Genomic DNA, 27,455 nt, shown 5'->3' on the forward strand with positions numbered 1-27,455 from the left:
CCGTGGCGTTCGGGCAGTGGCAGCTCCGCTCACAAGATGGCTCCCAAGCCGGGGCAGCCTCCCGCGGGCCGAGCGGGCGGCGACAGCTCCTCTCGCCATCGCCTCGCAGCCCCTCGGCGCCCCCCGCTTTTTCTCCCGGCTATGCCTGCTGGTGTCCGCCGAGGGGCGGCCGGAGCGGGACCCATAGAGCAGCCGCGCATCCCGTCTAGAAAAGCCACCAGCCCTGCTCACCGGCTCCCCCCAGCCCGGCTCACACAGGCGAGTCCAGCCTGCCCGGGCATGGAGCGTGGCCTTGTCTTACACGCTTCCATGGCGTTAGTGCCTTTAGGAGCAGCCTTTTCAAGAGTTAAATGCTCGATTCAACTTTTTTGACCCAAGTTCAGCGAACGCCCCGCGTAGGGCTCCCCGCGGGCAGCGCGACTCCCGGGAGCGCTGCCAGCGAGGAGGGCGCTCCAGACCCCGCGCTCCCCTGGGCAAGTGACTGGGATCTCCTGCCAAGGGGGTCCTGTCCCACACGGGGCTCACGGAACCCCCTGTCCGCCACCTTTACGAGCCGACGGGGGGTGTACGATGCCCAGAGGTACCAACACCACCACACACCTAGGAACACCCAGCGCGTCCCAGCGCACGCGGCTTATCACTGACGCGCCCCCTCTGCCCCGCCCACCGCGCTTTCCCATTGGCTACCGATGCTAAGCCACGCCCCCGCATCCGCTATGGGCGGGGCAGAGCGCGGGAGCAGCGATTGGGGGTGGGGTCGTGCGGCTGTCACGTGACGCGCCTGGGCGGGTGGCGGAAGCGCGAGGGGAGTTCCGGGGAGCGGCGCGCCGGGAGTCGGGAGGGTGGCAGAGATCGGGACCACTGCCCTGCCTGCGCTCTGATGGCCCACATCACCATAAACCAGTATTTGCAGCAAGTAAGCCAGGTTTCTTTCTAATTTTTTTACTTTAAATTAATTTGTGGGCGCTCTTTGAGCGCGTGGGTGTAAATGCGGTGCTGTAAATAGCTTGTCTTGTTTAAGAAATAGAACGAGCGATGTGGCGAAGAAATACATTTCTTCGCTCTGTGTGAAGCACGCCGTGTGAGTGCCGAGGGCCTGTGCCTGGAACGCCCGAAAGGTGTGATGGTTTCTGATGTAGCGGGTAATTAACGTAATTAACCCGTGAGAACCGGCACGGAGGGACGGTGAGAGCGTGCAGGAACAGGGGCAGCTCAGGAATTCGGCAAACACAGGGATTTAAGATCAGAAATGCGGAGACACCGAGTGTATGGCAGGGAGGATGGAGAGAACGGGAGCAGAATCACAGGGACACCATCTGGACTGAATTGTCAGCGTCAAGCTTTTAGTGTCCGCTCCTGCTGGTTCTTTTCTGGACCACTGGATTCTCATCATTGTTATCTCACTTCACCTGACAGCAGTCAAGTCAGTGAAGTGAAGGGCACGAAAAGAGAGCAACTGTTTGGGTTTCAGTCTCCAAAAATGGAGCATCTCGAGATCGCTCTGGACAATGATCTGCTCTGAAAAGTTACCATCTTGTCCGGTTGACAGTATGTTGAATATTTAATGGAAAAAAACTACTTAAACCCCACAAAATTATGTCTCCCTTTTCCTGAAGGAAAAAATCCCTGTCAATTTTTGAAAGAACTCAAGCAGTTGATTTTCCCTCTTTTGCTGATATTTTAGTCTATACGTTTTTCCCATTTGATAGGAACTTTCCATACAGTAAAAAGCTTTTTTTTTTCGGTATTGGGACACAAAAATATGACAAATAAAGCACAAGCAGTGGGAAGTGAACTCCTAAGAAGTAATATTTAAAACTGCTTCCACAACTGCAGAAATTTCCACTTTAATGTAACAATAAGCTGTTCAGGCAGACTACTGTTTACAAGGAGTTATCTTTAGCAGGAAGCAGAATTAAACCATTCTCCCACAGAATATAACATTTACACTCCTAACAGATTTCAAAAGTGTTCTGTATAGATGCCAGTCTAATATCAGGTATTGCCTTTGAAATGAGATCTACATCTTAAGTCTGCCTGACTTTATTTGAAAGCATTACTCCAAGATTGTAACTTCACATACGTGTTTGATGTCCATGAGTCCAACTGGAATATGGCTCACAACTGCTGTTTCACAATGCTAATAAGCCCATTGTACGCTGTATGGGAATCCTGTGGTTTGCTTGTATCCTACAAATAAGGAAAAAACCACAATAGTGTTCACCTTGCCTTTTCTCTGGGACCTTTTTGAAAAACAGGTTTATTGAAAATACAAGATTATTAAAGGTTTAAACCTTTAAAAACTCAGATTTGAGTTTGTATTAATGAGGATGAACAGTGGTTAACAAGGAAGTGGCTTCTATAGTTGTGTAAATATGTTGTTGTGTGTGTGTTGCTGGATTTTATTCTGTAATCAGGCTGTTTACTTTGGTAGGTACAAGAAGCCATTGACAGCAGAGATGGACAATTTTGTGCAGAATTAGTATCATTTAAACATCCCCATGTAGCAAATCCAAGACTACAGGTGAGAATCTAGTTTTGACCTTTCTTTTGCTCTGCTTTCAGTTTTCCTAGCTTTCTATGTGGGTTCCTTTTCTGTTGGAGATAAACCTTAGAAACCTGTTTCATAGGCCAGAGCAGAATCCCCTTGTAGTTTTGCTTCTGTTTTCTTCTTGCAGGGATATTCTATATTTCTTTTTTTTTTTAATTATTTTGTTTCATTGATGGCTCTTCGTGTTCTGGATAGATACAGTCTTGAAAGTCCTTTTCTCACCAGGGCTGCCTTAGTTATTAACATGACAGAGTGGAAGTGACTATAAAGAAAAAAAGCAGTGGGAAGGAAGGGCCTGGCAAATCTCAGATGCTTTTACTTAAGGCTGGCTCTGATCAGGTTCTGGAGACAGAATGCACAGTAGCAATTCACTGCACTGAATATGATTTTTAATATAACTTAAGGTTCTGATAGATGCAACAATACCAGATGGGCTCCAGAGGTCCCTTCCAACCCTAACAATTCTGTGATTCTGTGAAAACTGCCATGACAAAATATCCATATGATGCCCTGTTTCTGGTGCCTTGGATGTTCCTTTAATGTTTGGCTTTATTCTATACTTAGCTTCCATCTCCAGAGGAGAAGTGTCAACAAGTTTTGGAGCCACCATATGATGAAATGTTTTCAGCCCACTTAAGGTAAAGATAGGTCTGAAATGTCCAGGGTTGAGGAAGGAGATATCCTTAAGTTTACTTACCTATTTTAAAGGGCTTACATCTGGAACCTTGGTATTTATTATTCTTAAAAATAATGCAAGAGCTACAGGAAATAAAGACTTTCTCTCTCCTCTCCATATAAAGTTTGCTCTATGCATCTGGCAGTCATCTGCATATAGCCTTTGGCACAGCTTTGGTTTCACTGTTTCCCTTGCTCTGTGTGTACTAGCTACATAAGAATTTTCAATGAAATAAATAAGAAATAAACACTTTTTAAAGGGATTTTTAGTCATAAAAGTACTCTTAAGACAGCTGTAGTACCTAAGTAATTCCTTGAGACTTTTATTTAAAAAAAATCTGCATTAACACAGTCTTTAGTTCTCTTTCAACAGTCTTGGATTTTTGTTTTTTTATCTAATGTTGGTGACCATTTCAGTAAGCATTAGCTTAATAAAGCAAATCCTCATCCATCTCTTGGATCAGTTTTCTACAACTATCAAGCTTAGTACTCTGTTAAAATGCTTGTGCCATTTTGTTTGGAGCGTTCTAATCACATTTCTGTGTCTCTTAAATAAACTGTAAATCTTTATGCCTGTTAAGAGACAAAAGAAATATTTGTTTTACATCTATTTTCTGATGCACTAATGCACCTTTTCTTTGACAGGTGTACTTATGCTGTTGGAAACCATGACTTTATAGAAGCCTACAAATGCCAGACAGTTATTGTCCAATATCCTTTTCCATAAGTCTTGTATATTGTTTTCAGATTAACTCTGTCTCCTTGTAGAATAAGTTCTCCTTATGCCTTATAAAAAGCTAATAGGATGTGATTTGCTTCCACTTCAGCTGCTTAGGTTCCTAAGCAAGGGAATCCAGATACACTCTTCTTTCAACTTTCTGTAGCACTAAGAAGGAATCTGTCACTTGGCTCTCAAATAGAAAATTAATTTCTCCCAGAGTATAGGAGACCCTCAAATCATTAATATACCTTGTAGTTTTTACTTGGCTAGAGGGGAAAATAATGATAAAGAAGCTTCTATCTTATCTCTGGCCAGTGTTTCTTACTGCTGCTACTGCCACATGAAGGAGTGCGTGGCTGTGCTCACGTTCTTCCATAATGTGTCTTTGCACCCTGACTGCTGAACTACTTGATGCTTTTTTGGTTTCTAGTCCTTCATGTAGTAATAAGGGGTACCATTCAACTGCTGTTTCTTAAATATGTGCTCTGTGTCATGGCATTTTAAATTCTCCTGAATACATTACATCCTTCCTGCGCGCATTTCAGGCACACAAAGAAGAAAATTGGTGAGTACATCGTAGAAAGCTACTAAAAACTAGACTCATCTTTTCCATCTAATATCATAGTGATCAAATAAAATTATACCTATAGTTTTTATTTATTCCTAGTGATGCTTAAATCCAACCTAATTGCTTTTGCTGCATGTTTAGATCAAAAGTGTGAAAAAATGTTTAAAAGTGTGAAAAGATGTTTAGTAGAAAACTAAACATCTGCACCTAATTATGTAGAGTGGTCCCTAAGTGAACACGTGAAGAGTTTGTTCAAAGGGAGTTGGTATTTTAAAAAGTCACACTAAAAAAGGCTTCAGAAATAATAAGTGTATGATTTATGAAATGCTGAGAACTTGAAGAACTTTCCTTTTAAAAAGTGCATCTGTTTTTATTTAAAGGTTAATGTGTACTTTTTTGGTTTTATGATCAACTAACAAAAAAAAATTGCTTTTTTCTCATGTTTTACTTATTGCATGATTTGCATATACTAAGTATATTATGTTTTACTTTTCCAGGGCCTTACCTATTATGTATGCTGTAGCCCTTGATCTTCGAATTTTTGCTAATAATGTAAGTAGATCTGATTAACAACCTCATTGCTTTTACTTGTTCTTTGGTATTTCTGGTATTTCTGCAATGGAAATTTTTTTAGACTTTATTGCACAGCTTAATTTTGTTCTTAAACTCATTATTTAGGATATTGTTGTCACACTAAATTCATCCAGTCCTATTGAAAAATGAGATTGCTTGGTTTGTCCATCTGTCATTTGCAGCTTGAACTAGAGGGGTTCTGAGGACCTGCATGCAACTCCCAGTGGTTGCTGAGAACTGATGAAGGGATTGAGTACTTTATTGAGTAGGACATGCCACAACTCACTATTTCTGTGTCTTATCCTTGGGATTTGGTTGAAATCTTTATAAGGGTGCAGGTGTCACAGACAACTGAGCTATTCTAACCATTCACCACATCTGAGGAGGGGAATTTCTGCTCCTTTCCCCTTTTCCAGCTGTGTGCACTGCTTTTGATGCTCGTTGGAGCCCTTTCTGAGCTATACAACTGCTGACATGCAAATAATTCCCAAATTTACATTATTTTTCTTATGCTGGTGAATTGAAGTAGCTTGTGGTAGAGACCTATGGAGAACTGCTAGGCCAAGGTAAGTGGCAGAGTTGTGATTTGCTGCTAGTCACTTTACCTGAAGAGATGAAGCTAAAGTTCAAGTTAGGTTAGAGTTTTATAATATCCAGTTTTTTTGATAATATCCACTCAGCACTCTCTTGTGCTCTTACCACTCTTACCCACGAAATCACACACATGGCATGCTTACACAGAGAATATCTTTTGTGTGTTGACTGCTCTGTAACAAGGCTCAGTTCTCAGTCTGAATGAGGCAAATCCATTTATCTGAGATGCATGAGAAAGGGGAATGTTGAATCAGTCATACTGGAAGTGTTTGGACTCTGTCTTCTAACCGTATTGTATTCAAAGGATGTGGATGCAGAGAAGACTTCTACAGCAGAGGATGCATTTCCATTTCTTTACTTTGTTTCAGCTACTGAGAATGCAAGCACTATACTAAAACTTTTTAGAAAGTAATAAATACCTACTTGCTATGTTTTTTCTGTTGAAGTTCTGCATTAGTCAGTGCATGGATCTTTCCCATGTGTTGACAGCTGAGTTCTTTTTTTTTCTCTTGCTGCTCTAACATAGGTTTTATGTTTTTCTGGAAGTCTCAGCTCTCAGCGTTGTGCATTACTACTGGAAAATTTTGAATATTGTTTAGAAATAAAATCTAGTCTTCATGGCTGTGGAGAGAAACTGAATAATGAATTCTAAAACTCAAACTCTATAATTTTTTCCAGACTCTTGGTCTTTGTAAACTTGAGTTGAAGTGTTAATGCTCCAGTTCAGGTATTGAACCTGAATTTAGGTTTCTGAGACCTGTGTATTTTCAAAGGACTGTCCTCCTGTGCATTAGGTTTGCTACATGTTCAGGAGCCTCTCCAAGTGTTTTCTTTTATTCTGTGAGCTTGACTGCCTTCTAGATTTGGGAGACAGCAGGCATGGCAAATCTATTGCTATAATACTTTATAAAATGCAGTATTAAGGAACTAAACTGTTCGCAAACCAGCAAACCAGGAACGTAGAATTACATATTGTTTCTTGCTGTGTAATTCTAGGCAGATCAACAGCTTGTGAAGAAAGGGAAAAGCAAGGTTGGTGACATGTTGGAAAAAGCAGCAGAACTACTGATGAGCTGTTTTCGAGTCTGTGCCAGTGACACGTAAGTGAAAGACCCTCTATAGAACTTGCACTATTAAATTGTTAAGAGCTTAATGAACTTGTGTTTCCCGCTTACTAAGGCCATATATGGGTAAGAATGAAGACTTCTGATTCTTGTTTCCTGTAATTTTTAGTCTGTTCTCTCTTGACTATTAACTAGAGATGGAGAGCACTCACTTTGTTGGTAGCATTGGTACCTAGCATAAGTTGCATTGGTAGCAGATGTTGTTGGGAGGGACTGATTATGTCCTTGTTTCTCAGAAAATATGATTAGTGCTTTTGTACCCTGTTCAATTGTGAAGTTTGCTCCATTAGGTTTAGATGGAAAAGCCTAATGAAAGATGAAAACTTGGGTTTCCAGTCTTTGCAATTTTAACACTTCTGAAGTGGAAAGATGCTTTTTCCCAATCATTCATCTCAAATATTATAAGTCACTGCTGTGCTAGTGTATGTGTTACCTGCAGACTAGAGTGAGAGCCCTCATGCAGATGAATAGTACTTTGCATGACATCTTTTCATGGCATTGAGAAAAAATGTAGCAGAGGTATTAATATGGGACCACATGTTCTATTTTGACAGTGCTGGTATGGTTTAAGACATAAAGAGTTTAAGGAATTTGGCATTGACTTTTATTTTTAGACACCTATGTTAATCCTAAAAATCCATAATATATCTGTTGAGTAATTTTACTATAAAGACAAAATAGTTATTTTCTTAAAGGATTCTGTACTAGTAGGTTTTTTTCTTTTTGCTTATGACAGTCGAGCAGGCATTGAAGACTCCAAAAAGTGGGGCATGTTGTTTCTTGTGAATCAGCTGTTTAAAATTTATTTTAAGGTAGGGTTCAAGTCTGGTAAGCTGTGTTTTGTATTTCATATTCTAAGTCAAACCCACCCTTTTTTATATGATGCTGTTTTTCTACACTCTTTAAGTAAAATGCAATTTTTTTTTTTTAACAGATCAACAAACTCCATCTGTGTAAGCCCTTAATTAGAGCAATTGACAGCTCAAATCTGAAGGACGAATATAGTATGGCACAGCGAGTTACATACAAATATTATGTCGGACGCAAAGCCATGTTTGACAGTGACTTTAAGCAAGGTACTGTGTGCCAGTAAGACACATTGAAAGTCTTTTCTTGGTGTGAAATCTGGCTGATGTTGTATGTGACTCAAAACACGAGTAGAAGGTGCAGTTGTGTTTGCACGGATTAAAGGAAAGTCATGCTGAAAGATAGAAGGCCCACAGGCTGACTCAGAACAGAGATGAGATTATGTGACACTTCTAATTGTAGTATATGTCCAGGTTTAAAATAGCTGTGTCAGTGAGGTTCCCTGTAGTCTTATGCATTATGTTTGTGCATTACAAAATGTATGACCATCCAGAAGAATAGGTTTGTAAAAGGTTTCACAAAGGAGGCTTTGCGGCTCTTTTGTCCCCTTTACGTTACTGTGTGCCATGTAGGAAATCTTCAGCAAACTGTAATATAGATATTAGGTGCATTGATTTTGGAAGATGTAGAAACTGCTTTTCATAGATTTCTAGTAGATTTCATAAGTAGAAATGCTTCTAGAGGTAAGGTGTATAACTTCATCATTAACTGAAGCCCCTGACCAAAATCTATTCTGGAGCTGGTTTTGTTACTCTTAACAGTGTCTTCTGCCTGTCAGGCTTATAATTTTTATCTGTTGTTGGAAAGTGCTGGCAGATTTTTGTGGTGTTATGCTGTGTGGTCTTACTGGCACATTTCTGCAGCTCAGCAGATGAGTGCATTGCATGCAGCTGTCATCCGCGGAAGAACCTAATCTGAATTTAGAAAATAGAGTGCTATATCATTAGTGCTTCTTGAGATTCTCTGCTTCTGTAATAGGAGCACAATAATATTACTGAAATGAGCTGAAAATTCCAATATTACTTGTAACTGTTATGTTGACATCCAGACCTTGTCAAGTTTTCTTTGACTTCCTGAAGGAAAACTTACTTTTCTGGTAATACTTTGTATTTTGTGTGAATCTCCAGGTTTTTGATTGGTGTGATTATTTTTTTAAATGTAATTTCAAATGTCATGTTCAAGCTAGAGGTGGAAATTGAGCACAGAATTTGGGTTACAGTTTTAATCCATTTTTGTTGTTGACTCATATTACTGGTGCTTTCATTTGTGTCTGCAGCTGAAGAGTATCTGTCATTTGCCTTTGAGCACTGTCACCGATCTAGCCAGAAGAATAAAAGAATGATTTTGATCTACCTGCTGCCAGTAAAAATGCTGTTGGTGAGTAGATGTTACTCTTCTAAATAAGGGGGGAAGGGGGACAGACACAGATAATAAACCTGATGCTCAGTATTGTTCTTGGTTTTCCCTTACTGGAATTCAGAGGCTGTGTTTTACCCCTGTAAGAGCCAGCATATGCACACTTTGTTGTTCGAGGATAAAAAACGTTGAGCTGTCATTTGTAGCAAAACAGGAAAGGAGAAATGAGGGGATGGAAACACAGCCGAACAAACAAATCCCTCCCCTGCCCACCTTAACAAAACCAACCTGTCCCTCCATTCCCCCTACATTACTCCCACCCTTCCTGAAGGTGCAATCTGATGATACTTCTCTAAGAAAGATATCTTTGAGTTCTGTGGAGAACCACGTAACAGTGTTAACTTCTGTCATGCAGCAGTGTGCATCTCTGGTGATCACCTGCACAGACAAGCCAGGGAATGTGTGGATTCACTAGGACAAATTGATCTGCTGCTTTCACCTAGTGGAAGGAAGGAGGATGTACACCTAGTGGAAGGAAGGAGGATGTACAAACAAATGGCTGAGGACTGTTGAGAGGGGTTTGTCACAGCCACAGCCTATCTTTGAGTTTTCTATTTGCACCTTGTGTATTTGCCCATGTCAGAAGGGATATGAGGTAGAGCATTTTGGTTTTGAAAAAATCACTGAAGGCTGGTTAGTATGTGATCATTTTGTATTTCTATTAAAAGAACGAAACACGTCTGTTTCTTGTTCCTGTCCTTTCCCCTGTGCTGTGTTAACATTTGCGTATCCCTGAATTAGTGGGATTATGCTAACAATTAATTCAGTGTAACCAAGGGGACAAGAGCTAGACTTTAGAGTTTCCTCTTCCCCACCCTGTTACCAAAGGTACTCATGGAGAATGTTGTTATCACCTGCCTCTGTTGAGTTACCATCTTTCACCTTTGCCACAACCTATTTGTGACCACTCTCCATTTTCCATTCAATGTTCCCTTTCCAGTCGCTTGCTGTGTCCAGTGGGTATGATAATTGGCTTTTCTTTTTGTTTTTTATTTGTTGACTTTGTTATTGGTTACTTTCAGATCAATCAATGGTAGGGTTCATAAAGGAAAACTAACAGTCTTCTTAAAAACTTTGTCGCAGTCTTGACTGGGTGCCTTAAACTGGTGGGTTTGGTAGTGCCTAGAATTACTGTGGCTTTTCTGGAGCAGTTCTAATGTACAACAGCCACTAAAGAAACTAGCTAAAGGTCACTGTTTTTACAGTTACTTTTTTTAAATCAGAGCCTAAACATTAACCTTAAACTATACTAAAATAGCTTGGATATTGTTTCTTTTAATTCCTAGCAGCTCTCAAGTAAACATGCAGCTGAGTTCTGCACTCAGCTAATCCTCCATCCAAGAAAGGAGTTACCAACAGCATAGCATGATGTAACTAAATTTAAAGTCTGACCAAGTCAATGTGCAATCTGATCTTTGTTGTGCATGGGGAAAAACCAAAGTTTCTTTTAGGTGGTGTAGATAGTTCAGTCTTACTTGATTCAGCAATGAGAATTAATTTTGTTTCTTTAACATTTCTCTCTCTCTTTTCTCTTGCAGAGGGGAAAGGAGGTTGGTAGTGGTGCTTGTTTTTTGAAAGGTCATTTTTATTTCCACATGGAAGCAGAGAATAAAATCTCTGCTACAGACTGAGCTGGCATTTGACAGTGCTGCAGCACTGTTTGTATTCCCTTGGGAATGCTTGGTATTCCCACAGTTCTTCTGTTTGCAGATTAGATCATACAGTCATGACATAAAATTTGAATCTACATCAGCCTCATGGCATGGGATCTTGATTTTACAAATCTGATAGCTGTTACATAACAATAAGTATGAAGACTCTCTAAATCAGTAGTTATTGTGAGTTGAGCTGCAACGTGTTTGACAGGGACAAGGAGGTTGTCTTACAAATACTTTTATTCACTTCTTATTCTCTAGCAAAAAAAAGTGGCTAAACATTTGTCTTTTTCTCTTAACAATTTTTTTTTTGTAACTTAGTAGATTCTGTTTAAAATGCATTTGACTTTACCCTGGAAAACATGGAAACCATTTATTTTTCAGGGCCATATGCCAACAGTTCAGCTCTTAAAAAAGTATGACCTTATGCAGTTTGCTGAAGTAACAAAGTCTGTGAGGTATGATGCCTGTTTTGTTCCTTTGTGTTCAAAAAGTATTAAGTAAAAGGTATTTATTTGGGATCATTGAGGAAGGCAGGGGATGCATATTCCTACCAAGTCAGAGAATTTCTTTTCTCTTTTGGGTGAGACCTTCTCATTTTTTCATTTATTCATCTTTGCAGTGAAGGCAATCTTCTCCTGCTGAATGATGCTCTGACAAAGCATGAGACCTTCTTTATTCGATGTGGAATCTTTCTTATCCTTGAGAAGCTGAAAATCATCACATACAGAAATCTCTTTAAGAAAGTGTAAGCATAACAAAACCTGTATTTTGGAAAAGCGTATATAGTATGGTTTTACCTTGGACTGAGATAAAAATGTGTATGCTCCTTAGTTCCCTCTGAGAGACCTGACTTCCTCTTGAAGTGAATTTATTGTAGAAACACCATTTTTCTAAGAACCAGAATTTTCAAGTATTTCTCAGTAACACATTTGTTCTGTTGTTTCTTTCAGATATTTACTACTCAAAACCCATCAGCTATCTCTAGATGCCTTTCTGATTGCCCTGAAGTTCATGCAAGTAGAGGATGTTGATATTGATGAAGTCCAGTGCATTTTAGCTAACCTTATATATATGGTATGTGCTGACCACTTGTTGTCTGGTCCTTTCAGACATCAGGCAGTAAAAAATATTGGACAGAGAATAAAAGTTTATTACAAAAGCCACATCAGTAATCCCACATTTTCTTGTGTAAAAAAGTTGATTCGCTTGTGCTCAAAGTGAAATGTTTTCATTTACCCTGCAGACTTCCTCTAGTTCCTACTTTTTTTTGTAGGTATCAGTTAAAATTGAAGTTGAATTTCACATTACAAATCTGGTACTGACATTTTTTTCTGTATATGCATAAATATTGATTTAAAAATACAAACATTTTAACTGGGACCAGAAAGGATTTGTTCTGCATTTGAAGTAGGAGACTCTTGACCTTCTAACATTAGAGAAAAATAAAGCCAGATTTCTTTGGGTTTGTTCCACATTTGGCTTTTACTCTAAGGGGATTTCAACTACTCATGAACAGATAAAGGCTTGAAATATAAAGATTTCTATTAAATGAGAGATTTTGGAGCAGCACTGCAGTGTCAGCAAGAAAACAAACCACATCTCTCTGAAACAGATTATTTGATGTGGTGTAGGTCACTGGAAGATTTCTTTCAGTGTTACAGCACGTTTGAAAAGGAAGTGCTATGTCATTTAGTTTATTAGGTATGGAATACTAATTGGATTAAAATCCTCGTTTTAAAGTGAACAAGAGTAGATTTAGAAACACTTCTGTAAAGCTGTGTAAGCTTTACACAGCTTCAAGGCAATGTAAGCAGACCCATAGGGGGCCCTGGCAAGAGGCTCTCAAACTGACAGGCTGGCTAGTACCCAAACACGGGGGTGGTTCCCACTTCCTCCTTACTCTCTAAGTTGACCCACTTACATAAATTGGACCCTTACAGATATTAAGTACAGTAGTGCAGTGGTGATTGAGCATACACACACTGCCGTGATTAGGTTGTAGGTATTTGCTTAGGTTATAGGCATTGTGTTACCAGCTCCCAGTACTAATGCTCCCTTTCTCTCCTTCTGCCAGGGTCACATTAAAGGCTACATATCCCACCAGCATCAGAAGCTTGTGGTCAGTAAGCAGAACCCATTTCCTCCACTGTCAACAGTGTGTTGAGTATTGCATCTTATCCATGCAAGTACTTGCCGGGTACTCAGCTTGCCCAGTGGAACTGCTCCTAATCATACCAAGGACACTGTAAATTGCCTGGGTTGTGTCCAGGACTGGAATACCAGGAACTGTTTGTGGCTCCTTTCCCAGAATGACCAAGGCTGCCAGTGTTACAAAGTGTGTTGGAATGAAATGCTGACTTTTAAATAGTAATTTCCACAGGCTTTCTAGATAATTCAAAGTATTTCGTCAAGAAATAAAGCAAAGCATTCCAAATTCCTCACAAATTACTTAAAAGCTTTTATAAAGTACTTTGTGTTACTATTTTTGCATTTGTCTTTCAGGGAGAAGTGTCAGCCTTTGTTACTCATGTTAAGCCATTCTTCAGAATGGAAATAATGTTTTCATACCTGGTTTCCTTTTTTTTAAGTATCTTGGATAATCTTGCTGGTATTAAATATTCTCTTCAAGCTTTCTCTAAAAACTAGAGAAGTGCTTGACACCAAAAGCTTTACTGTGTCAGTAATACGTCTGGGTTCAAGTAAATGTGGGCATTTTGTCTGTAGGTACCCATAGATGGGTTTGGGTTTTTTTAAATTCTGATAATATTTGTTTTATTTTTATAATTGTGAACAAAAGATGATGTAGCTAACTTACCCAGAGTCTGGTTTATTTTACTTTTGGGAAAACACTACCACTGGATCCAGTATTTTAATTGTTATTGCCTTGGGGGGTTGGTTGGTTTGCTTGTTTGGGAGTGGCACAAAATAACTTTGTCCAAACTGATGAGGTGGTAGTTTTGGGGTTTTAAAATTATTTTAAAAGGAAATTAAACATTTTCTTTTCCTATGTTTTACAGTTGGGTTTTATTTTATCCTCTAACTGATATGGAGATCATTCATAAGGGAAAACACAGGTACCATGTATGAGGGGAAGCATTTTTTAGCATGATGAAAGTGTCAAGTCCTACATTAACACAGACATTTAAAAGAAGTTCCTCTGGTCTTCGTAAGTTTTACTTGTATGAATACTGAAATAAGAATATGAACTTGCTGAAGCAAACCTCAGGATACCAAGAATTGAAAAGATTCGTTTCCTATTTGCATCATTTAAAATCCCAGAAAAACGTCAAAGTGTTTTGAGTTTTAGGATGAACAGTTCTAATGAATTTAAAGTTAAATCAGTTTTTAGTAAAATAACTAAGTTTACTGCATCATGACTTTCACAGTACTGCGTATCAGCAGAAGAAGGAAAGACAAACAGGCTTTTCTGTATAACTTGGAGTTAAATACATGCCATCATTGCAAACTTCCATTGCTGTGAATTGTGATGCAGTCAAATGGGGGTACTGGCTGCATCCATATGTTTCCTTGCAATGATTGGGAGGGGTTTGGTGCTTGAGAGCTGGTTGTGTTTGTGTCTTATTTCATTTTTTGTTTAACCCATATCATATACCTCGCAGTGTTGGTGAAAAGAAGTGTTTCCCAGTCAGTGTCTTCTAGTGGCCAAGATCCCAAGATACCAGTCAGAAACCAAGTGCCCTTATACTCGGTAGCTAAAAAGCTTCCTCCAGCCAGTCGTTTGTCTGTGGCCTTCTGGAGGTGCCCACAAAACTGCCTGTTTGTGAGGCTGATGTTGAGTATTTGTTTGCAGTCCTCAGCAGGAAGGTACGAAACCTGCAGCTCATCAGCTTTAAGTTCATCGCCTTCCATTCTCCAGGCACTGACTGTACCAGCCAATTTTGGAATTAAAACGTGTTCTGCAAAGTCTCTTTCAGGGGTGCATACAGGAAGCTGGTAGTTGTTGCACTCAACATGCTCTTGAAGTTGTAGCAATGCAACGTTGTTCTCACCAGTGTCTTCATCATACCGGATGTGTATGTGCTTCTCGCTAACTTGCATTATCTTCTCAGTTCCACTTGTTCCATTAGGCCCTGTGAAGCAATGGCATTTCAGCTACTCTTAGGAATAGTTTATCAGAGACCTGTAAGCTGCATGCAAGACTGCCTGGTGGTGCTGAGGAACACGTGTGGTAGGGAAACTGAAGGTGCTCTTTCTCAGAACCGCTGCAGTAAAGGGAAAGTAGGAATAATACCTTGACAGCTTTTTAATGCTGCATAGAAGCATGCATAATTTCAGCAGTAAGGACAAAAATTCAACACTGAAGTGAATTTTGGCATGAAACAAAAGCCACCTCTAAATCCACCATGTTTAGCTTATCCCTATGTGCTGAGTTCTGCATTGTGTCCAAGAGGCAGTTGTCCCTGCTTTGCCTGTAAAGGGGATATGGGGCAGCTGTAGTTATAGCTCAGATGTGAGCTATAACACCACTTCACTGAGGTGCTTAAATGAAATGACAGCATATTTGTTTCCTTTAACAATATTTTCATGCAGCAATAAGTTTAGTAAGCTTTTTTTAAATTAAGCTTGTCCATACTAAAATGTGCTGCAACAAGAGAAGATGTGTTGGGTCACCTACCAGCACCAACCCTGATTTCAAAATGGTTGTACAGAAGAGCACACTCTGCTGTGGTCAATACGAAGTTACTTTTTAGCAGCACTCCTCCACAGAAGCCTTTCCCTTCTGAGTTTAGCAGTAGCACCTAAGAAAATGCAAAAAGAAAATAGATAGCGCTGTCCATGTGAGATTGAGTGATGGGTTTCATGAATTGCTAGAAATACCTGCCAGGGAAATCGCTCATCACGTTTCTTCCTGGTTTCACGTATCAGATTATCACTGTCTTGAAGTCTGCCACATGCACATTCATCTAGTAAATGAATTTAAAAAAAATCAAAATATTGTACTGTATCGTTTCAAGACAGCTAATATCTGCAAATGCCTTATTGCTTCCACCTTGACTTTTGGATTTTGTTTTTGAACAAAGGAAAAGGAGAATGACAAATTTCTCAGCTGGTGAGAATTGGAATAATTTCGCATTTGTAGTCATAATGTTTAATCATAAAGTTTAGCAGTGGGCTGAATTTTGGGTTATTGTAGTGACCAGATTTCACTGTGTCTGTTAACTAAGGAAATGAGGCTTCCTCTCCAGCCAAGCATCAGCACAGCTTGCTTTTTTAGTTTTGTATCCTGTATTTGAATTGTGCCAAATACCTGATAGCTGTGGCCCAGTCTGGGTATGGTAAATCTGAGGTTTTCTTTGTTGAAGTTGTTACTCTAGGGATGTGCATGCCTTTCTGTTCTGGTTCGAACAACGTGAGTGCTCTTCAATTGGATCACCCAGTTATCTGCATGTATCACTTTCAGTTCACCTTGTGGTTTGGTTTTGGGTCACATAGACTGGATCGTGTTCTGGTGAAACTAAACCAGAGAACACTCTCCAGGAGCACACATAACATACTCTCATAGGTAATGGGTGCTCAGTCCACAGGATTGAACTAAAGCTAGTTTGGTGTAAAGCCCACCTGAAGTGTGCACTGAGTGTGGGCATCAGGCTTTCATCACCAAAAGAGTGGCTCTATAGCTGAACTCCTATTTGTCTGCCCCACTTGCTAATACAGACATGGGTCTAAATATAATTCTGTGTTTTAAGTAGGCCTACTTTATAAAGGGATGAGATTGAATGAGATACCTAGTATGAGATTGAAAAGATGAAAAGGGGTATTGCTTTAAACTAATTAATATGGCAGCAAATTCTATCCTTCACTTATCAGATCATCAGATGCCTGATGGGAAACAACTAAACCTCATTCCCAAACAAACAGGTGTTTGGTGGAGTAACTCTTTACCAAACATAGGAGTGGAAAACCTGGTCTGGTGAGTGATATGTAGGATGATGCCAGTTCTCTCTGAAGACTCAAATGTTTAGGTCAAATATTGCTTCTTTTACTGTTACTTTGGCATCTTGGGTGGTGGTCCCTAGATTTTTCACTTTTCTACCCAGTAATATTCTCATTGCTTGAGCCTCAGAGCTGGTTGATCATATCTGGGTATCAGGTGGTGGCCTGCCCATCCCAGCCCTGAACAGGTTCCTCCTGTACTTCTATGCTCACACCTACCTAATGCGATGCACTGTTTTTCGTCCTTCCCAAGCTCATAGCCATCAGCACAGGAACAGCGGTAGGAATTAGTTCCTGGATAGCAGAAATGGTGACATCCTTGCTTTGCTTCATGGTGACATTCATTTTTAGCTAAACAGAACAAGTGGGGGAAAAACATTGGGAACAGTTCACCTGGAGTATTCTTTCAGAGCTTGAGTCATCTTTACATTTTCTTTTTGTTCACTTTGTGTGGAGGCAGGTAGGGAGTCTGGCTTGGTAGTATTTCCCAACACATTATTTTTCCCTTGTTAAAGAGAAATTGGAGAGTGCCAAGCGTCTGCAACATCCACAGACTGTTGCAAACTGTGTTTCCCCAGCACCTCCCTGAACCAACTCTCTGCACTTCTTGAGTTCTGGGGAGCATTAGCCATGGGTCAGACTGGGTCTTCCATGTCAAGCCATGGAAAGATGCCATGGGTTTTTAAACAAAACACAGTATCTGCTGGGAGGGGAACTGTTGCACATGCTGAGAAGGCAACTGTTGCTTGAGGAAGAAGGTGGCCAAGGTTTCTGTTTTTCAGAAAGAACAAATGCATAGCTCTTATTTTGCATACTTGTTTTAAGAAACTTTAAATTATCAGCTACCAAAGGTAAGAAAAAAAGAAAGGGAGTATAAAATTTGAAACGTGCTCAGTCAACTTTCCATAGCTGAACAAACACTTGAAGCTCTAGCACAAAGCAACAGGTGTTTGATCGAGCTCATATGTGGAGAAGTAGCAAAAACCTCACATAACACAGCTCCTTAAGGCTCACACTGAGCAGATCCAGTTCTCAGCACTGGTCCAAACCTCTGTCACCTTCTGTGCTGTCCCAGAAGCTGGTCACAGTCACACCCCTTATACAAAAATGACCCTGCCTTGCTGCAGCCAGGGCGTCTCCCGCCCCCAGGGACCTCTGAACCAGCAGAAATACTGATGTAAGGGCTGGAAAGTAGAACCTGGCAGATGTAAAAATGTAGGAGGATATGGCCCAGGGGTTTTCCTGTGCCAGAAAGCATCTGTTTTGCTTTATGCCTTTCACTTCCACTAGAAACAGTTTGTTTTCTGGAGTCCCTCTGTCCCAGGGGACTGGCTTGTGGGTGTGAGTGGCCTCAGAAGCACTGGGCTGCCTGGGCAGCCAGCCACTCCAGCACTGCAGCCCTGGTTCTTCAGGCCCCACACCGCCTGGGACCACAGCGGGGCAATCAGTCAGCTAGCACAGGTGGCAGTGGCAGGGCTGCCTTTACAGCCCACCCATGAGGCGGATTTGCTTCAGCGCTTTTGCTGCATCCCTTGAGAAGGGAGACTCGAGGCAGGGACAGACTGTGTAACCTTGGGATGCCGTAACGTTTTGTAGCTGGGCAGCACACATCACTCCTGCTCTACCAAGAACTGTGTATTTTAACCAAAAACATGGGACACCTGTGTATGGTTTCATGGGAACCCCCTCTGAAAGGAGGAAATAGGGCTTCTCTAGAAGGGGGGCAATGCCTTACCAAAAGCACAGTTCTCTCCCTCGTAGCCCTCAGCACAGGTGCAGGTGTAGCCACGAATGCTGTCCTCACACACGCCATTGTGCTGGCAGGGGCTCGAGGAGCACCTCCTGCCCTCTGAAGAAATGGATAGAGTTGAATCACCACCACCACTGACCCCGAACTACATAGCCCCCTTCCCAGCACATGAGCTGCTCATTCTACTGGAAAGATTAAACTGTAAGCACCCAGCAAAATAAAAAGGTGGTAAGTAACAACAGAGAACTGTTATGTTATGTTGGCTCTCACCAAACTGCTCCTCAGGGGTAATTTTAGCCCAAGTCTGCTTCCAGAGGCACTCTTGCAGCCCCTGTCATAGAGGCTGGGAGGTGCCCAGAGGCAAAGTCTGCTTCTGGAGGATGGATGCTCTGCTTCAGGGAAAAGGACTGAGTTACAGTTCCATGCGTTTGTTAAAAAAATAGTATGAGACTCAGTGGTTTAGGTCTCCCATGTTAGGTTGGTATGCAGTGGATAGAAAAAGTTGGCACCAAAATTGTATAGCAAGCATACAGCAAGCAGCATCAAAATAGGAGGAAATCTGTTATATATCTGTACAATTATTATACAGCAGCTCAGACTCAGCAAGTTTAGTCTTTCTGATGAACCAAAAACTGAAACCAGAGGATGTCCTGTTCATTATGAGTGAAACACTGGGCAAAGCTGCCAGTTTCCCTTCAAGCTGCCTACTGGAAAGATTCCAAAAGAGTTTGGAAACATGCTCCAAATAAAAACTGCTTATTGTAGACATAAGCTATCACTGGGCAAGCCAGAAAAGCCTAACCTTTCTAAAATTTAACACTTCATCAGAGAGGTTAGCCTCAGTCAGTGGGCTGCCCTAGTTTGACATCAGGGACAGAAAGGTGAAAACTCTACCTATTGCTGGGATAAAAAGCACCCATCACCATCTGCTCAGGCTATGGGCATGCATATCTTTGAGTGTTAAATGTACTAAAATACTGGCTAAAAGAGCTACCACCTTCAGCCCGTCTGCAGCCAGATGCCACCAGCATACCCCAGCCCAATTTAGGCCTCCTAGGAGGGTTTTTGGATGGGTTAAGTGGGTCTCATCTCCACAGCTGAGCAGGCAGAGGTGAGGACTTCCAGGAGCAGTCATGGGTAACTGGAGCTACAGAAAGTGTTATGCCTGCAGCCTGAAGCAGATAGATGGTTTCAAGTCTCTGAAATGCATGCTGGGGATACAGTAAATCTAGCACCTAGCTTTATTAAAGGAGGGAAGAGGAGACACAGGTAACGATAGAGAAATCAGCATGATTTTTGTTACTGGAAAGCTACTGGGATGATCAAAGCACCCAGCAAAATACAAAGGTGGTAAGTAATAACCAACAGGCATTTTTCAAGATCAAATAATCTAAATCATTTAAATCTAATCATATTATAGGATAAGAACTAGGGGGAATCAGAGAACATCATAGAAGTGTCTCAGATTACATTGTCATTAAGTGAGGTAGGAAAACACACACTGCTATAAGGCATGCACAAAACTGTTAAGAAAGTGATGTTTTAAGAGAGATTGTCAATGGCTAAATATATACTGTTAATAAAAGAGGGTCAGGGACAAGTATGACCTCAGACGAAGTGCCCTGACATCCAGCAAGACGCTGCTACATAAGCTTTGACTTGAAGGATGAAGGTGGAACAGCACAAAACAGAGCCAAAGGGTGACCCAGCAGTTGGGTGGGTGCTCAGCCTTTCTCCCCAGAACTATTATTGACAATGCAGATTTACACACTGTACCCTGGACTTTGGGGAGAAGGCAAAATAGATACCAGAAGTCTAGAAAACCAAATTGTTGGAAGACAGGATGGAAGAATGTGTTTGCTTAATAAGGAGGAGGAGAGAAGCCACTCTTCAAAGGCAACGCTCTTTGAAATGTTAGAGAAGACATCACAAAGAAGGAAGCACACACTGCTGTTCTGTAGGAAGAAGACAGGACATACGACTTTTAATTACAGCAAGGAAGCCATCCTTGAGGCTGAAGCCAGTAATGTGTCCTGATTGTGGCTAAACTTGTTTGCAGGGACCATTCTGAACTGGTTGCCCTTCTCTCTTTCTAGACAAGAGGGGAAGCCTGTATGACATGCTTAGTACAAACATGCAATGACTGAAGTTAGAAGTTAATCCTACCCTCATAGAAGTAATAACGTGCCAGATATTTAGCATCATCCTTCATAAAATTTATATAGCACTGATGGGATTCTTCTATGTAATGATTCCCTGGACTCAGTGTTTTAGTGGCTTTTGCAGAAAATTAATACTAACTGTGGGTTTTGCCACTCCTTATACACTGTCTAAATTTAAGATTAGAAATTAATAAAAGCTAAGTTAAAAGCAAGAGAAGAGCTTGGGACGAGCCATGCAGAAAAAAGAGGGAATACGGCATAGTCACCATAAGGTGGTGCCACAGGCTCCTTGTTCAGGAGCCATCCAGTTACATCAGACCCTCAGCTTCTGCAGATTTGTTTCTTGCCCTGACAGCTGCCAGGGGATGATGCAGCGCCAGCATCCAGAGTTTGTAGATAGCCCAGTAGCTTTTAGCACCTATTTATCTCACTCAGGCTTAGTTGCTAGGTCTGGAAGATTTTGCTGGTAAAACTCTGCTTCTCTGTTGTATCTGCAAAACAGATATTCTCATGGCCCAGGTTGATTTAGAACAGCTTTAAGTTCAGGAAAAGAAGTAACCTATTTACTATGGTAACACTGACTCACTTCAATTTTGATTCTTTTTTTGCAACCTAAAATTTTTTCATATTTACTACTCTTTTTAAAACCTTTTACATCAAGACTTTTCCATGACAAATAGTGACTGGATGTTCCTTATAGAATAAACTGCTAAAAACTCTTAGAAAACCGGCACTGGACAAGATCATACTGTTCACAATGTGACAGTGCTATGAAGGAGAAAAATCAAGGGGCCAGCTTACCGTAGTAGATATCCCAAAACATTTTCTAGGGGAAAAAAAAGAAAAGGAAATTAGATTTTAATTCTTAAATAATGCCATAACCCATAAATATTTTATAAAACAAAAATATGCTATAAGAGAATATATACTGCGATTTGATGTTGGCACAGTTGCACAATTACAAATTCTGCCCTACTAGCAAAATATGCATGAAATGGGAGGGAGTTTGCCTCCTGCTTATTTTATTGTTCCTTAATAAGCTATAAAGAAAAATAAACACTTCACAGGCCAGACAGGAACAGCTGAATCCTTTAGCAGTGCAGCTTCCTGGAAAAACTGGCTGGTTATTGTCTCCCTGGCATGCAGCAGCCTGGGAAGTGACCCCATCCTGTCCCATCCTGCTTGGCCCCCAGGAGGTGCTGCTTGAGGTAGAGGGGTCAGCACAAAGCAGAGCTGCAGGTCGCCAGCACTGGTCACCACCTGCATTTCCCTTGGCACTGCAGCTGACTGATGCTGCTTTTGCCGAAGGGACACCACTCCCTACCACTCCCTTCCTCAAAGCACCATGGCTGCACATGGGCAGCCCTACAGCTGTTTCATTTGCTTGCCCTGAAAACAAAATCTCCATTAAGTTTCCCATTAAAGAGCACAGCATCCCTCTGTGCATGTCAAGAGGGCTTCTGGTACAAGGGAATTTGCAGCTACTGTGCAAGTGAACCTCTTTCTGTAGGTCTCACTACTTGCTGGTGCATTGATTCCTTCCATCTGTATCACAGAATCATAGAATTGTGTTGGAAGGGACCTTAAAGATCATCTAGTTCCCCCTGCCATGGGCAGGGACAACTTCTACTAGACCAGATTGCTCAAAGCCCCATCCAGCCTGGCTTTGAACACCCCCAGAGATGGGACATCCACAACTTTTCTGGGCAATGTGTTCCAGTGCCTCACCTCCCTCACAGTAAAGAATTTCTTCCTAATATCCAATTTAAACCTACCCTCTTTCAGTTTAAAACTTTTCCCCCTTCCATACCACTGCATATTCTCCAACAATGCGTGGCTCTTATTCTCACAGTCCCTGTTTTTGACTTCTGTGACTTGGGTGGTGTGGCTGGAGTACTTGTCAGTGAAGACTGGGGTAAAAATGTCATTGAGTACCTCAGCCTTCCCATGTCCCAGTAACTAGTTCTCCTGTTTCCTTCTGGAGAGGGTCCATATTTTTCCATCTTCCTTTTATCACCAACATACCTATAGAAACTTTTCTTGTTGCCTTTGACTTCCCTGGTCAGGTTTAATTCACACAGAGCTTTGGCTTTCCTAACCTGATTCCTGGCTGCTCAGTTTCTCTTCATTCCTCCCAAGCAGCTACCTGTCCTTGCTTCCACCCTCTGTAGGCTTCCTTCCTGCGTTTGAGTTTGTCCAGAAGCTCCCTGTTCACCCATGCAGAAAGTATTTCCACGTGTGGTCAGGATGGAACAACAAGCACGTGATTTCACAAGGTAAGGTGAAGGACACATAATTTTCAGGAGGGGACTTGAAAAATGTCAGAGCTGATCTTCTCACTTCCACTTTGACCATGGAAGACAACTGCTTTCTACCTACTGAGGTGGGAAGTGCAAAGATTTTATGTGGAGAGAAACCCAAACAAATGAAGCAGGCTGTGAAGCTGTGTTTAATAAGAAAAAGATCAGGGCAGCAATTTTTATTATGCACACAGGAAAACAAAATACTTACAAGCATTTCATCGTTTTCAAATACTTCTCTTGCTTCTTCATGTGTACATCTCTCTTCAAGGCATTCCCTTTCCAAGCTGCCTTGGAGGACCTCCTCCAGAAGGTGGGAACTGGCACGCCTCTGTCTCTTGATAACATTGTTTGCCTCATCAGCTGATATAAACACTGGAACATATTATATGACAAAATGTAAGGGTTTTTTTGATGTAAGTACTTAGATTAATTTCCTTGAATACTTTTACCTCCTTTTCTAAAAGAGAAATAATTTTGGGTCATCCGTGGTTTCAGCAATACTTAAAAGAACTCTACTTTCTTTGCCCAGATTCAGCAGACAAGTTGTGACCTTTTACTTCTAGGAAATGCCTGACTTGCTTCCAAGCGGGGAGAATTTGTAGCCCTTCCTGACACATTTTTTCACTGCATGAGACACCCAGAGCATCAATGCTGTAGGACAGCCAGGCAAAAGAGAAACACATTAACATAGAGGCAGAGACTATTTTGTGAGATTGCATAGGGCTTTCAAACTCATCAGTAGAAATTAATATTAATTGTGTTAACTTATGATGGTAAATCCAAACTGACACTCTTCAGTCTTAGTTCACTACAATTTATTTGCTGAGAAGCAAAGCCGTGACATGGCTGAGTTCTCAAGCAATTCTCTCTTAAGGCGAATAAATAAAAGCTACCCCTCAGCAATGCTTGTGTTTAAGAGAGTTATGTAACATATGACCCTTTATGTGGAAGATACCATAATCTTTTTTATTTGAGTAAAGAGGAGGAGGGCTCAAAGACCTGGGAGTTATCAGATCTTGAAACTCCTCTTTGCAATGATATCTGCAACAAGCACTGCTGGCCCTCTGGGCGGCTGGTGAAGTGCTGGAGCCTGTTGCCCCCACATTAGGCAGTATGTGGCTGTGTGTTTGCAGGTGTTTGTCAGTTCTGTACTTGGAAAGTAAACATGTTGAGGCAGGGAATGCTTGGGTTGTTTATTTTTTTCTCTTTTATACAGCGTTTGGGGGCCCAACGCTGCAAGGTTGAAATAATTAATGATGACAGAATTGGAAAAAGTGAGAAGAGCAATAACATAATTATTCTGAAACTGCATACAGACGTTTATCTTTTTGAAGGTTATCCCATAAGCAACTGGCTTGCACATGATATTAAAAAAGAAAAAGCTTCATGACCATAATTTACATTTTAAAGGGTTATCTGACTCCTAGTACACATTTCTGTTGTGCAGTGGCTCTGCCACATCCAGCACAGCTGGCAGTGCACTTCTGCTGCTGCCAGAGGCATTTTGAGCTTCTTAAGAGGTCACCATCTTTTTCTTACTTGCCTGGCTTCTCCTTATTTTTGACAAAACATGAAGGATTAATACAAAAACATAAGTTTCTTCAAGTTATTATAAGAATGCGTATCAGCCTCTTTCATACAACTCTCTTATGTCAGCAGCAACTAGAAATATAAAACAAACTTTTCTTTAATATCTGGGGTACTTTAAAATTGTAAGACAAGACAAAATATTATTCTGGCGTAAATGATGGTACCTTAAAATTACATTGCCTCAGTAACCTACTGCGGTTTTCACTTTTAGCTGCAGGAAATAAACAGGAGAAATATAAGGAAAATTATGAACAGACAGTTTTCAGGGATGTCACCTTATACTGCAAAGTAAACATGATACAAGGTACAAAATTACTGGTGTTTTTAGAGGAGTGGTAACACAAATTAGAATTAAAGGCACAAGAAAACAAAGGCCATACCTGTCTGCTCTGTCTGAAGGAAAAGGGCAGAGAGAAGGAACAATATTATCCAAGAGCACCTTGTCATTGTTACCCTCTGAACCTAATGGCGCCTGCCTGCATTTCTGCAGCTCTTGGGTGACACAGCTACAGGAGAGATGAAGGTTAAAGTCCAGCTGCTCATGAAAAAACAAAACCTCTAAGGGCAAACCCTGGCTGTAATGTCAACACATGGAAAAAAAAAAATAAAAAACCAATCCCCTGCTTAGTGGTGCAACAGTGCCCTTCCTCTTGGTGCCCCGGCTGACACCTTTGCTGGCGCTGCCGAGAGCTGCTCCAAAATTTGGGTATTCCTCCCATGCCCCAGCCTTCACTTACCATAACACAACATGGGTGGGGATGAACAATATGAACATTTCTTTGTACCATATCAAAGCACAAGCTGGACAATGACCACAGGGACCAAGTTTATGACACGGCGTTTTCATATGCTGTCCCCACAAAACATTTGCCAAGGCTTAGTCACAATGGGCAAATCCCACCAGCTTCTGGAACAACCAAGCACCCAAGCATGGTATTTTCCTGCTAGGGATGCATCTCAGTGGATATGGCATTTTTCTTTTTCACTGTTAGATTTGTAATGCTCAGCCATGAAGGAGAGCATGGGAAACTTTTCCTGATGTCAGGATCCCCATCCCACAGAGACACAGAGACACAACAGAGTCTGTGAAAGGAGGTGTAAATACAGAGAGGACTGAAGCACTCCCTGGGCTGCTGAGCTATGCACCCAGTGGCTGGAGGGACCCTGCTTCCCAGCCCTGGACAAGAGGAAGGATAAACCCATTGGTGTGCAATGGCACTGATACTGCAGGGAGTCTTTTGGCTCCCAGCACAGGCAGGCTTCTGGGAAGAACAGGAAATAATTTCTACACTCAAAGCAACAGCTGTTGAGACAAAGAGTGTTTTTTTTTAATCTGAGTTATAAACATAGAGACCATTCTGTGTTTTCATGTCATAAATCCCCAGCTATTATCTGAATATACAGTTCCTTTAACAAACTATAACTCATCTGAGCATCCATGGATAAATCCCCAAATAAAACTTCACTTCTCATCCATTTCAACTTTTAAAACAAGATTCAGTGAGTACTAAGGCAGGTTAGGAAAGCAGACCACATGTCTCACCAAGGCCAGTCCCTACCAACCCAGGGCTGATGTTAGAGCTCATATCACAGACCCTACTGCCTTCAGTTTTAAAACTGCATTGTGATCTGTACAGTTTTCCCAGGGCTGTTGCTCCAGAAGTTCACTTGGAGTTAAAACTCTTCTTCAAGCTTGATTTTATTCAGAGCCAGTTCATAACCTTATGTATTTGTTTTGTCCTCCTTGATATTTCTGCAGAACTAATTAATACAGCCTTCCATCCTCTTTGGTTAACTGTGTGTCGAGCTTTCTTTAGTTAATTGTCTCCTCACTCCCCTGAGGCCACCAAGCCCCATTGTACCTTTCCCAGCCAGAGGTTTCTTAACTAGGGAAAGGGAGGGCTGTTGTCAGTGGTTACTCTGGTGGGTGCTGGGAGGCTCAGCCAGTGCCTCCTGTGCCCATAAGCTGCTATGGAGGCTCAGCTCAGCTCAGCTCAGCTCAGCTCCCCTCCCCTCACCTCATGCCACCCTCCTTGCCCTGCACAGCAGTGGCTGTGTTGCTTTTCCAAACCCTTCTGGCTGTCCATCCCCATGGGAGCACCTGCCAGTGACCTGTGACTTGCCTTTACCTACTCACTGGTAATACAATCCTGTGTATATGCAATACAGCAAGTCTGGCTCCCTTTGGCTTGAAAAATGTGTCACCACTTGATGTCAGCACAGGACTTTCTAAAACGCAAGTTTTAGAAACTGTTTACTTTTTGCAAACCAATTAAGGAAATATTTTAAGTATAAATTAATTATTCAAATTGGGTTAATATTAACCACACGAAGCTTGAGAAGCTGTATTCTCAGCAGCTCTTAGTTTACATGGTCTTTTTTTTTTTTTCTGACTGTGTGTATTTTTTTAAAAAGTAGCCCTTGACTGAGAAGCTGTGTCCTTCAGAATGGGACACAGTGTACTCAGTACTTACGGCACTGACTTTGCTTTTTCTGTATTGATATCAATGCAACAGGCTTTATATTTTAATTTTCATATGACTATGGAAAATGTAATAAACAGAGGGTTTTAAAAGGGCAGTCCTTTCTTCATGCCTTTCCTTATGAAGCATTACTGCGATTTCTTCTTCCATTTCTTTAATTACCACAGCAAGCACGTGGTGATGTGTTTCGTTAAGGAGACCTGCACTCTATTTCCTGTAGCCTTGTTTAAGGATTGCCCCCAGCTTGGAGGGTTACTGGTTCCAGGATGAAGCCTGCAGGCAGTGTCAAATATGAAATTAGCAGTTCCTCAGGACGGAATAACTGAGGGAGTTGTTGCTGCTCTAGGAACCAGTTCCCATGGAAATCATTTCCTGCCCAGTGCAGTAAGCCAGGGAAGCAGTAAGGCCAGCTGCCCAGGCAGTGATGGGGACATGCCAATGTCACCCACCTCATGCAACCCACCC

General features: G+C 41.4%; 2 protein-coding genes across 3 annotated transcripts; one reads left to right on the forward strand and one right to left on the reverse strand.

Moving 5' to 3' along the window:
* The first annotated feature begins 795 nt into the window (after window positions 1–795).
* On the forward strand, window positions 796–13,181 carry PCID2 (PCI domain containing 2). Of its 2 annotated transcripts, XM_050332654.1 has the most exons (14): window positions 796–916; window positions 2,435–2,524; window positions 3,116–3,189; window positions 3,872–3,937; window positions 4,471–4,512; window positions 5,013–5,067; window positions 6,679–6,782; window positions 7,543–7,618; window positions 7,741–7,882; window positions 8,950–9,050; window positions 11,129–11,202; window positions 11,367–11,492; window positions 11,698–11,821; window positions 12,822–13,181. In XM_050332654.1, exons 1-14 carry the CDS (start codon window positions 881–883, stop codon window positions 12,909–12,911), a joined length of 1,200 nt encoding a protein of 399 aa, XP_050188611.1. In that variant the 5' UTR covers window positions 796–880; the 3' UTR covers window positions 12,912–13,181. The 2 variants fall into 2 exon arrangements, with proteins under 2 accessions (XP_050188611.1, XP_050188610.1); XM_050332653.1 differs by having other exon boundaries at window positions 11,698–13,181.
* Window positions 10,967–25,031, reverse strand: PROZ (protein Z, vitamin K dependent plasma glycoprotein). Its single transcript, XM_050332655.1, has 8 exons — window positions 24,888–25,031; window positions 23,126–23,289; window positions 21,416–21,440; window positions 18,438–18,551; window positions 16,922–17,053; window positions 15,587–15,672; window positions 15,384–15,507; window positions 10,967–14,838 (listed from the first exon to the last, which is right to left on the reverse strand). Exons 1-8 carry the CDS (start codon window positions 24,952–24,954, stop codon window positions 14,327–14,329), a joined length of 1,224 nt encoding a protein of 407 aa, XP_050188612.1. The 5' UTR covers window positions 24,955–25,031; the 3' UTR covers window positions 10,967–14,326.
* Window positions 25,032–27,455: the final 2,424 nt, after the last annotated feature.

Source organism: Myiozetetes cayanensis, unplaced genomic scaffold (assembly GCF_022539395.1).
Source record: "Myiozetetes cayanensis isolate MyiCay16 unplaced genomic scaffold, myiCay2020 scf5-8, whole genome shotgun sequence".
In the NCBI taxonomy this organism is placed as follows: Eukaryota; Metazoa; Chordata; class Aves; order Passeriformes; family Tyrannidae; genus Myiozetetes; species Myiozetetes cayanensis.

What these genes read in the sequence shown, in the direction of transcription:
- PCID2 (XM_050332653.1), top strand. Translation starts at nt 881, where the DNA reads ATGGCCCACATCACCATAAACCAGTATTTGCAGCAA. An exon ending in TAAACCAGTATTTGCAGCAA is followed by an intron (nt 917 to 2,434) that starts GTAAGCCAGGTT and finishes TTACTTTGGTAG; the next exon opens with GTACAAGAAGCCATTGACAG. An exon ending in TGCCAGTAAAAATGCTGTTG is followed by an intron (nt 9,051 to 11,128) that starts GTGAGTAGATGT and finishes TTTATTTTTCAG; the next exon opens with GGCCATATGCCAACAGTTCA.
- PROZ (XM_050332655.1), bottom strand. Translation starts at nt 24,954, where the DNA reads ATGACAAGGTGCTCTTGGATAATATTGTTCCTTCTCTCTGCCCTTTTC. An exon ending in CCTTCAGACAGAGCAGACAG is followed by an intron (nt 23,290 to 24,887) that starts GTATGGCCTTTG and finishes AATATGTTCCAG; the next exon opens with TGTTTATATCAGCTGATGAG. An exon ending in ATGAGCGATTTCCCTGGCAG is followed by an intron (nt 15,508 to 15,586) that starts GTATTTCTAGCA and finishes GCATTTTCTTAG; the next exon opens with GTGCTACTGCTAAACTCAGA.